Source organism: Heterodontus francisci, chromosome 23 (assembly GCF_036365525.1).
Source record: "Heterodontus francisci isolate sHetFra1 chromosome 23, sHetFra1.hap1, whole genome shotgun sequence".
NCBI classification, from domain to species: domain Eukaryota; kingdom Metazoa; phylum Chordata; class Chondrichthyes; order Heterodontiformes; family Heterodontidae; genus Heterodontus; species Heterodontus francisci.
In genome coordinates, this window is record NC_090393.1 from 20,531,491 (window position 1) to 20,543,498 (window position 12,008).

General features: G+C 45.8%; 1 protein-coding gene across 4 annotated transcripts in view; it reads left to right on the forward strand.

Annotated features, from left to right (window-relative positions):
- Positions 1 to 12,008, forward strand: part of inpp5jb (inositol polyphosphate-5-phosphatase Jb) — a 112,891-nt gene that overhangs the window by 78,347 nt on the left and 22,536 nt on the right. For all 4 annotated transcript variants that reach the window (XM_068054830.1, XM_068054831.1, XM_068054833.1 and 1 more), the window contains 4 exons: positions 2,565 to 2,673; positions 3,870 to 3,986; positions 7,356 to 7,531; positions 8,052 to 8,163. In XM_068054830.1, coding sequence (XP_067910931.1) covers positions 2,565 to 2,673; positions 3,870 to 3,986; positions 7,356 to 7,531; positions 8,052 to 8,163 — 514 coding nt within the window. The remainder of the gene's footprint in view (positions 1 to 2,564; positions 2,674 to 3,869; positions 3,987 to 7,355; positions 7,532 to 8,051; positions 8,164 to 12,008) is intronic.

Here is a 12,008-nt window from a genome sequence, read left to right on the forward strand (position 1 = left end):
TGCTTCCGCCACCCTTACAGGCAGTGCATTCCAGATCATAACACCTTGTTGTGTACAAAGTTTTCTCCTCATATCCCCCTGGATTTCTTTGCCAATTATTTTTTTAAAATCATTCACTGTAATTTTCCAGAAAGGTAGAACATCCTTTTCTTCGTTTGTGCTCTGTGACTCTCCCACCACCACGCATTCACTACTTCCCTGAGTGCAGAACTGAGGGAGTGCTGCACTGTTGGAAGTTAGTTGTTAAACAAGGCCCCATCTGTTCTTGGAAGTAAAAGACCCCATGGCCCTGTTCAAAGAAGAACAGGAGATTTCCCCTGGCATCCTGCCAATATTTATCCCTCAACCAACACCTAAAAAACACCAGATTATCTGTTCATTATCACATTGCTGTTCGTTGCGTGCAAATTGGCTGCCTCGTTTTCTACATTACGACAGTGACAACACTTCGAAAGTACTTCATTGTCTATAAATTGCTTTTGGCACATCCTGAGGTCGTGAACGGCATTATATAAATGCAAATCTTTTTACTCCTTTCTCCTGATGGAAGTGTTTGAGACCAGTGCACGGGAGTGAGAAAGTGAGTGATGCAGGGAGTGACATTGAGGGTGTTGGGGCAGTAAAAGATGGGCCTGTGTTTTACTTCAGGGACTTTTCTGTGGCCTTCCCTTCATCATTCTCTTTCTCATCATTATCCTTTGCTTCCTTATTGCTGTGATGGATCTGCAGAAAGGATTACATAAACTAAGAATATTTGAGGATAAACCATTGAGGCAGAGTGAGGGAGCTTTTAGTTAACTGCTGCTTCACAAGGACGCCATGGCAATTGTTTGGCTCTGCTCTCTTCCACCAATCTAATCACCTCCCACAGCTAGAGCAGAGTTCCTCTCCACCAGCCCTTACAAAGAACAAAGAACAGTACAGCACAGGAACAGGCCATTCGGCCTTCCAAGCCTGCACCGATCTTGATGCCTGCCTAAACTAAAACCTTCTGCACTTCCGGGGACCGTATCCCTCTATTCCCATCCTATTCATGTATTTGTCAAGATGCCTCTTAAACATCGCTATCGTACCTGCTTCCACCTCCTCCCCCGGCAGCAGGTTCCAGGCACTCACCACCCTCTGTGTAAAGAACTTGCCTCGCTCTTCCCCTCTAAACTTTGCCCCTCTCACCTTAAACCTATGTCCCCTAGTAACTGACTCTTCCACCCTGGGAAAAAGCTTCTGACTATCCACTCTGTCCATGCCACTCATAACTTTGTAAACCTTGTAGGGAGTCAGCTCTCCAATGTCCAGCATGTGTCCTGTAACAAGATTCAGATAATTAATTGAAGCCTCAGTGGGATCTCTCCTAGGAAATACAGATGGTAAATGGAATAGATTTCCTGGTAACACCTTGTTACAGCAGAGGAAGGGTATCCCAGCCCCCATGCAAGTAATCCTTGTTTGGGGAGTTGACAACAGATATTGTAAGATACAGAGGTAGTGAACCCTGAACGGGGTGCAGGGTGAAAGGTTATTTCTGTTGCTATTCATTTTATGTGAACAGTGTGTTTGTTTCCATGGTACCCAAAGGAGAAGGGGGACAGTGTCCTGCCAGTTACCTTGCCTGCCTTCGTCAGGTCATTTACACTAGTCGGCTGTTGTGTAGGTGAGAGAGATGACATTCAGTGTTAGAGCTTCCTCCCTTCCTCCCTGCAAATGGCACATGAAGCACTTATCTGAGGTTCCTCCCCCAACGGGCACCGGCAGTCTTTCTCTCCTTTGCTGCAGTTCATGCAGGAGTGTCGGTCGGCAGGTCGGTCTCTGTAAAATTTTGGACTCTTCTTTTCGACTTCCTTCCACTACTCGGCTGCCTTCTCCGCATGCCTCTGCCGGATCCTTCTCTCGAAGATAGTCTTTAAAAGTGCCACAAAAACTCACAGTCAACTCAGTCTTGCAAAAGGTTTACCATTTACCTGCTGCTCTTCAGGCCTCCTGCTGAAATCTTACACCATTCTCGGATTTTTAAAGGCTGCACTTTAAGTTCTACCCCTTCCCCAGCCCAGTACTCCACAAATATGCAGATGAGTGAAGCCCATGGTTTAGGGTTGGCTCCGCACTGGCTAGATCAACATAATAGCAGTCCTGGACCAGCAGTGCAACATTGGGGAAAATGGACATGTGGAATCTCAGGCTCTAGTACCTTATCCTATTGGCCATTCCTTATTTGTGATCCTAGACAGGAGAGACTGTGCCAGAAAACATGGTGACAGGGAATGGAATCCCAGCTGAGCCTATTCTTGTCTTATCCAACATACACATTTTTCTGGAAAATGGTGATCAAGGGAAGGAATTCTGGTTGGTTTGACTTTCCTTTTCTAGCCCAGCGACTTTGTGAGAGGCATCATGCTCAGATATAATGTCCCTCCCCAGTCAAATAACCCAAATATCGAGCAAAGACACCTGTAAGAGGAGCAGAAGGCTGGCAGCACCTGTAGTTGTATACTGCAGGATGGGAAGAGAGAGAATTGTCAAAGCAATTCCTTTAAAAACATTCTGTAACAATCTTCTTGTGTTTGAAGTTTGCAGGAAGTGAACTCAATGATAAATAAAAGACTGAAGGATGCCATCTTCACTGACCAATGGAGCGAGCTCTTTATGGACACACTTAGTCCCTTTGGTTATGTGTTGGTAAGTTTATAAGGCTATAAGCCCTGATGAGACTCTTTGGATGTGGGCATTGTTGACAAGGCTGGTATTTATTGCCCTTCACCAAGGCTACCAGAAGGCACACAACCAACCACATTGGTTTGGGACTGGAGTCAATTATAGGCCATACTGGGTAAGGATGGCAGATTTCCTTCCCTAAGGACATTAGTGTATCAGTTGGGATTTTGTGACAATCTGATAGCTTCATGGTCACTTTTACCAAGAGCAGCTTTTTAACTCCAGATTTCTTTTAAAGGCGACCAAGGTGTGATTTGAACTCAAGTTCTTCTTAGTCCAAATCTCTGGATTACAAGTCTAGTAACATAACCACTACACTACCATACCCATAAATGCTGTTAACACACAGCTCTTGACCTGCCACTCCCTCTGTCCTGTTAGACTGCTTGTTCAATTTCTAATATTGGATGAACTGTAGAATTCTCCAGTTAAAAATTGGTAAAGCTAATAAGAATTGTCTTGGGCCCCCCACCAAACACTCCTTACCCTTGTCACTGATTCCATCATTTTCTCTATCCATTGTCTCAGGATGAATCAGACTGTTCACAACCTCAGTGTCCTAATCAAAGCTAAGCTGAGTTTCTCTCCATCACACAGACCGCTTCTGTAGCATCATCAGATTTCACCCCTGCCTCAGATCATCTGGTGCGGAAACCTTCATCTCTCATTCATCTTCTTATCAGCTTCAAACTCAACTATTCCAAAACTTTTCCAACCGGCCTGCCATCTTTCATTCTTTGTAAACCCTATTTCTGTAACCTCCGCCCTCCAAACCTGCCATTTCTCTGACTCTGGTCTCTTGACAATTCCCTCCTTGTCTTCCTCTCACCATTAACAATTTTACCTTCCACTGCCTAGGCCCCACACTCCTGAATTCCTTCCCTAAACTCCTGCACCTCTCCATCTCCCCCCCCCCCCCACCCTCTCACCCCCTCCTTTAAGACCTTCCTCGAAAATGACCTCTTACAGCAAACCTTTGGTCACTCCTCCTAATATCTCTTACTTTGGCTCGGTGTCCATTTTTGTCTCGATCACACCTGTGTGAAGTGCCTAAGGTGATATTTCTACATTAAACGAAAGCTATAGTTGTTTTTGTAATGTAATATTGACTAGATATAACTGTGTTCTAAAGGTTGTGACAGCCTATCTCCCTGGTCTAGGTAACCTCTGAGAGGATGCAGGGGCAGCTGCTGTTAGTCTTTGCCAAGTACTACCTGCTGCCTAATCTACAGGACATCCAAACTGACTGCACCAGAACTGGGCTTGGTGGATACTGGGTAAGCCTCAGAATCCTGATGAGTTGCAATCTTAGATTTTGAGGAATTGTCTGACCCTTTCCCACAGCAAATAAGAATCCCCACCTGCTAATAACAATCAGTCAGGTAAAGATGATGTTGTGGTGACCGCTATGTACAGTTCCCCTCCCCCCACACCCCATATTTATCCCCTCGTCCCTGAAGGTGCTGACTCATGCTGGATCACAGCTTCACTGGTGACAATGGCCCTTCAGTACCTTGCCTAATGTGACCATCCTTCATATATGAGCATGAACACTCAAGGTGAGTAGGCTATTCAACCTTGAGAGTATCACAGCCAAGCACATTCCTGGCTTCAGCTAATATGGGACAGCAATGGAGAGTGGATTCCTGGCTGATTTTACCTTCTGCAGAAACTGTGGGTTCTGAGGCCAACTCTGTCACCATCAATTCAGTCAGCTTAAGCTAGTGATTGAACCTTGACCTTCCTAGTCGTTTGTATGACCCAGTAACATATGTGTGCATTTACCAACTGAATTGTCAGGTAAGCTCTAGAAATCAGAATTTAATACTAAAACTGAATCTATTATTAACTAGTAACCAGGCGCTGGTTATCCACAGCTTTGATTACATCACACTCATTTGTCATACAGTGTGACTTCAGCCCGGACCCCAATCCCCAGCGTGGCACCAGCTCCCAGAAGATTATCCCTGTCCCCGGTGAAGAATATAACCCTGACTCACACAACAAAATTCACACTTTCATTTTGGTTTAAAATGCGAGAGAGATTGGAAAACATTGCGGCAACTTGAGGTTGATGTTGCTTCAGAACCTCTCATTGAGATTACAGCTCTGTAATCACTCCAGCTTAGTTATATAACCATTCATGTTTTTTTTAAGTACATTAGGTCAGAAGCAACACATTGTGCTGCTTGTTTACATCCTGCCCACATTGTTCTATTGTCGTTTGATACCAGAATCAGCTCATTATCCCAGGAACGTGAACATGAAGCCATTCTCTAATTACTGTCTGTAGATGGTAAATCTATTCTGTGACGCACACTTGACAACATCATGTTGTTTACACAGCCCTTGCTCAGAGGGAAGTGCCAGGGAGACTCCATGTATGTCTGCATGTGTTTGACAGTTTATATGTGTCTTCAATGGATGTGAGTTTGTAGACCTCAATTTTATTCTAGGATTCAGTTGGTGCAGGCGGTAAAATGTTATCCTTCACTCTCTGATTCACTCTCCGTCACTCTGTGACTCACTGTCACTCCGTGATTCACTCTCCGTCACTCTGTGACTCACTGTCACTCCGTGATTCACTCTCCGTCACTCTGTGACTCACTGTCACTCCGTGACTCACTCTCCGTCACTCTGTGACTCAGTGTCACTCCGTGATTCACTCTCCGTCACTCTGTGACTCACTGTCACGCCGTGATTCACTCTCCATCACTCTCTGACTCACTCTCCGTCACTCTGTGACTCACTGTCACTCCGTGATTCACTCTCCGTCACTCTGTGACTCGCTCTCCATCACCCTGTGATGAACTCGCTGTCACTCCATGACTGACTCTACGTCACTCTGTGACTCACTGTCACTCCGTGATTCACTCACCATCACTCTGTGACTCACTGTCACTCTGTGATTCACTCCCCGTCACTCTGTGACTCACTGTCACTCCGTGATTCACTCTCCGTCACTCTGTGACTCACTGTCACTCCGTGATTCACTCTCCTTCACTCTGTGACTCACTGTCACTCCGTGATTCACTCTCCATCACTCTGTGACTCGCTCTCCATCACCCTGTGATGAACTCGTTGTCACTCCATGACTGACTCTACGTCACTCTGTGACTCACTGTCACTCCGTGATTCACTCTCCGTCACTCTGTGACTCGCTCTCCATCACCCTGTGATGAACTCGCTGTCACTCTGTGACTCACTGTCCATCACTCTGTGACCTGCTGTCTATCACTCTGTGACCCGCTCTCCATCACTCCATGACTCTCCGTCACTCCATTACTCACTGACCATCACTCTGTGACTCACTCTCCGTCATTCTGTGATTCTCTCCATCACTCTGTGATGAACTCTCCGTCACTCCATGACTCTCTCTGTCACTCCATGACTCACTCTCTGTCACTCTGTGATTCTCTCTCCGTCACTCTGTGACTCACTGTTTGTCACGCCATGACTCACTTTCCATCACTCTGTGACTCACTCTCCGTCACTCTGTGACTGACTCTCCATCACTCAGTGACTCACTATCTGTCACTCCATGACTCACTTTCCATCACTCTGTGACTTACTCTCCGTCACTCTGATTCTCTCTCCATCACTCTGTGATTCTCTGTCACTCCGTGACTCACACTCCGTGACTCACTGTCCTTCACTCTGTGACTCACTCTCCGTCACTTTGTGATTCTCTCCGTCACTCACACTCCATCACTCTGTGACATACTGTCCGTCACTCTGTGATTCTCTCTCCGTCACTCTGTGATTCTCTTCGTCACTCCGTGATTCACACTCCATCACTCCGTGACTCACTGTCCATCACTCTGCGATTCTCTCCGTCACTCTGTGATTCACTCTCTGTCACTCCGTGACTCACTCGCCATCACTCCGTGACTCACAGTCCATCACCCTGTGACTCACTCTCCATCATTTTGTGACTCACTGTCCGTCACTCCATGACGCGTTGTCCATCATTCTGTGGGTCACTGTGGGTGGATGGATCACCTGTAGAGAGACATATTTTGGGATGGAACTCCATTTACACAACATTGGAAATGCCAATTGAGGAGAATGTGGACAAGCCTTCTGCTCACACACCTCTAAGTCTGCACCCAGTTTTGGGAGTGTATCTGAGGGACATTCCTAGGTTACCTCAGTAATTCCACCACAGCACACCTCCTGACAGGTCTGTTGGATCCCACACGCTGAGAGCTGGCACTGATTCTATACTGGACCTTCTGAAAACTCCAAATGTCTTGGAGGTCAAAGGTCAGCAATCTGAGATGAGGTCAATTATCCCAGAATGGCAAAGGGGAGTAAGATTTTTATTACTGTTAATATTCAGCCTTTTAGGGGCCTCTGGCTGCCCACCTCTCAGAGAGACAGGGCATTACTCTGACTTTCTTCAGGGCTGGCAGCTCTACAGGCACAGGCCACCTACTCTGAACAATAACCTGACTCCGTGATGTGGGATGGGGCCCACGCATTGAACAGTCAGTGGTCAGAAGTCCCATCCCACTGCACTTCCAGTGGCAAAGCAGGATCCCAGCATTTTCAGGCCTGCATGCACACTCAACCTGTGCAGTGGTTCCCCATGTGGTGTGGTGCCACAATGGCCATGTGTGTTTTTTTTCAATATATTGCAACAGGGGAACAAAGGAGGGGTCAGCGCCCGGCTGTCTCTGTGTGGTCACATGATTTGTTTCCTCAACTGCCATTTGCCGGCTCACATGGAGAACTCGGAACAGAGAATGGACAACTTTGAGAGCATCCTACAGCTGCAACAGTTCAACGGGCCCATTGCCAGTGGGGTCCTCGACCATGAGTAAGTGTCAACTTCACCACTAGTACTAAATCCTTTATTGTCAGAATCCACTGCCCTTTCAGGAGGACAGCAAGGGGCTTTGGCCGCAGACTTTGATAGAAGAGGCTGGGTTTAAGGTGTCTTTTGAAGACGAGGCATTTACCGGGCTAAACGGCCTCCTTCTATGCTGTGCTATCCTATGATTCTATGTTGCCAAGATAAAGGGTTTGGGTGAGAATTCCATGCTGGAGGGGAATGATGGCTGTAAGTCCTGCTACTGATTGAGTGCAGGAAAAGGGTGGGGACAGGTACAGTAGCACAGGTTGAGAAGTGCCAAGGATGTGAGCTGGTATGTAGCACTGGGGGAAGCTATGGAGACAATGAGGAGTAAGGCTGTGGTGGGATTGAAAAACAAGGATAGGATTTTGAAATTTTGAAGAGTGTAGGAGGAAAGGAAGGTTTGATTTAGGGGAAGGGGGAGGAGTTATGGAGGAACTCTGATGAATCGTAATAGCTGTTGTTGTGTTGTGTTTTTGTACAGCGTTGTGTTCTGGTTTGGTGACCTGAACTTTCGAATCGAACAATACGATATCCGTTTTGTGAAAAATGCCATCGAAAGGAACAAGTTGGGCATGTTGTGGGAGAAGGACCAGGTAGGATTAATGAGACAAACACTCTGCCAGGGAACCTCAATCCCAGTATCATGGGATAACTCATCTAAATAAAAAGCCTCATAAAATCTGACACGAGAATTGGGGTCCAGTGTGTTATTGTATTGTGTGTTCAGGAAGCAAGTGGCCCAGTTGGCACTGACCTTTCACCTCAAGGTCATCAAGGCTGTCTGTCTGCCACTGTCAAATGAGCTTGGGGCAATCTCAATCTAGTTCCCAGTGGATGATGAACCAATAACACTGAATAACCAAATGCCCTCCTTCTGTGCCGAAAATGACTCGAAGACACTATGACATATTGCCCAATTGGTTCTTATTGGCAATCTCACTGACAGAAGTGAGCCAATCATAAAATGTTATACTGTTGAGTAGGAGCTGGGTACGTTGGGTGGGACGGGGTGTGGAATTTATTCTGTGCTGAATCCTGGTTGTGGATGAATCTGGCATTGGATAAAATAAAATGGAAAAATGTTCCATCTGTTAGCAAAATGAACATGAAATCCACCAGAATTTTAAAAACGTTGTGCCTAGGATCTACTCGATGGCTTAGTGGGTGAATACATGGTGTGGTAATAATTATCACTAGAGGCTTAGGCAGCCATTTTTTCTGGCCTCTACCAGCAATGGAACATCTTTGTGTATTGTTTGTAAGATGTATGCTTCATAAATAGACTACAACACGTTAGCAACCGCTCATCAGAATGGCTGCGGTGGGACCTCAAGTCTCCCATAACAGGGTGTGATAGCAACAGCTTCGTTGCCCAAAGGGTTAATGCTAGCACTGCACAGTCTGTCCTTTCTGTGTTCTTGGTCTACCTTTACCTGAATGGAATCTAACATGGACACACAGCTGCCCATTTTATCATAGCCTAAGGAAATAGGGTCTGAAAACTAGGCCGGTTGTCATGACAACAGGTCCATTTTGGGAAATGCAAAAATAGAAAATTCAGGAGTCTTCTGGCTGAACCTAAAGCTTTTCTGCCCAACTGGAATAAACAGGCTGAAAAAAAATGGGAATTGCTGCAAAAACACAAGTCTGAAAGGCGATATGATAGGTTAGCATCTCAGGTATAGAATCTTTGTTAGAACCCTGGCCTAGTTTTCTAATTTGCTCTGAGAGTGAGATAACTTTCTTTTAAAAAGACCTTTGCCTCCAGTTTCTTCCTTTTCTTCCCTCATCTGAAGGTGCTTACTCACGCTGGGGTGGGTATTGCCCTACAGGTTGCCCTCACCCGAAGCAACCTTTCTTTATGTGTGAGCCGGAACAGTTGTATGTTGGATGGCTGCACTGCTGAATGATATTTTATCCCTAACTGACTGACGTACAGGAACTTTTCACTTTCCCTCTTATTTGGTGCTGCCACCTATCATGATTCACAGAGTCCCGATCATTCCTTTGGTGCCGGTGTGAGGGCTGTACGCCCTTGGTCAGTACTCGGTGAGGGTTGGACAATCAAAGTGTTGGAACCTCCTGTCGATACTGCAAGAAATGGACAGACCTGTTGGTATTGTGAGCACAGGGGCACTCTTCTTTAGTGCTGTAAGCACAAGGCACTCTTCATTAGTGCTGTGAGGACTGGGTACCTTTATTCAATATTGTGGCAACTGCATATCTTGTGTCCAGTACTTCGAAGATAGGATGCCAGTTTTGTAAGGGTTGGATGTCTCCTATCAGTACATGGATTCTAGGCAAATAAAAACTGAAAATGGTGGAACCACTCAGCAGGTCTGGTAGCATTCAGGTCGGCCCTGGGCACCCTTCATTAGTAATAACCTCTGTTTGCACAGTGAAGTCCTGCTGCCCTCTCTCAATTCTGTGTAGTCTACTTAGCATCTGTTAGCATCGTTAAGTCTGAGCACCATCTGCTGTTGCTGTGACGTCTCAGCACCATCTGCCAGTTTTGTGAGGAACAAGCACCCTCTATTGGTACTGTTTGTTCCTGCTGGCCTAATCCGATATTTCCTGATTGGCATTCATGACAATAGGAATGAATAGATTATGAACTCGAGTTTCTCATTTATTCAACCAGAACTCTTGGTATTTCTTATTTCAATATCTTTAGCTTTAGTTTAACCAAACATACGAACATACAAATTAGGAGCAGGAGTAGGCCACTCGGCCCCTCGAGACTGCTCCGCCATTCAACAAGATTATGGCTGATCTGATTGTGTTTTTTTATTCGTTTCATGGGATGTGGGTGTCGCTGGCTAGGCCAGCATTTATTTCCCATCCCTAATTACCCAGGAGAAGGTGGTGGTGAGCTGCCTTCTTGAACCGCTGCAGTCCATATGGGGTAGGTACACCCATCATGCTGTTAGGAAGAGTGTTCCAGGATTTTGACCCAGCGACAGTGAAGGAACAGCGATAAAGTTCCAAGACAGGATAGTGTGTGACTTGGAGGGGAACTTGCAGGTGGTGGTGTTCCCATGCATTTGCTGCCCTTGTCCTTCTAGTTGGTAGAGGTATGGAAGGTGCTGCCTGAGTAGCCTTGGTGCATTGCTGCAGTGCATCTTGTAGATGGTACACACTGCTGCCACTGTGCATCTGTGGTGGAGGGAGTGAATGTTTGTGGATGGGGTGCCAATCAAGCATGCTGCTTTCTCTGGATGGTGTTGAGCTTCTTGAGTGTTGTTGGAGCTGCATCCATCCTGGCAAGTGGAGAGTATTCCATCACACTCCTGACTTGAGCTTTGTAGATGGTGGACAGGTTTTGGGGAGTCAGGAGGTGAGTTAATCGCTGCAGGATTCCTAGCCTCTGACCTGCTCTTGTAGCCACAGTATTTATATGGCTACTCCAGTTCAGTTTCTGGTCAATGGTAACCCCCAGGATGTTGATAGTGGGGGATTCAATGATGGTAATGCCATTGATTGTAACCTCGACTCCACATTCCCACCTACCTCCGATAACCTTTCACCCCCTTGCTTATCAAGAATCTATAAAGAATCTGCTTCCACTGCCTTTTGAGGAAGAGAGTTCCAAAGACTCATGACCCTCTGAGAGAAAAACATTTCTCCTCATCTCTGTCTTAACTGGGCGACTCCTTATTTTTAAATAGTGACCCCTAGTTCTAGATTCTCCCACAAGGGGAAACTTCCTTTCCACAGCCACCCTGTCAAGACCCCTCAGGATCTTATATGTTTCAATCAAGTTGCCTCTTACTCTTCTAAATTCCAGCGGATACAAGCCTAGCCTGTCCAACCTTTCCCCATAAGACAATTAGCCCATTCCAGGTATTAGTCTAGTCAACCTTCTCTGAACTGCTTCGAACGCATTTTATATCCTTCCTTAAATAAGGAGACCAACACTGTACTCCTGTACTCTACTCCAGATGTGCTCTCCCCAAAGCCCTGTATAGCTGAAGCATAACCTCCCAACTTTTGTATTTAATTCTCTTCGCAATAAACTGTAACATTCTATTAGCTTTCCTAATTACGTGCTGTACCTGCATACTAACCTTTTGCGATTCATGCACTAGAACACCCAGATCCCTCTGCATCTCAGAGCTCTGCAATCTCTCATCATTTAGATAATGTGTGTCTTTTTTATTCTTCCTGCTAAAATGGGCAATTTCACATTTTCCCACATTATACTCCATTTGCCAGATCTTTGCCCACTCACTTAACCTATCTATATCCCTTTGTAGCCTCCTTATGTCATCTTTACAACGTACTTTCTTACCTATCAGTGTGTCATCAGATTTGAACAAACTATAAGTAAACCCAGTGCAATTCCCTCACCCTAAATGTAATAAAGGAACAGGAGGACACAACAAATCACTCATCCCACGTAGTTGATTATTTTATGTTAATCAGGGTTGTGACACAT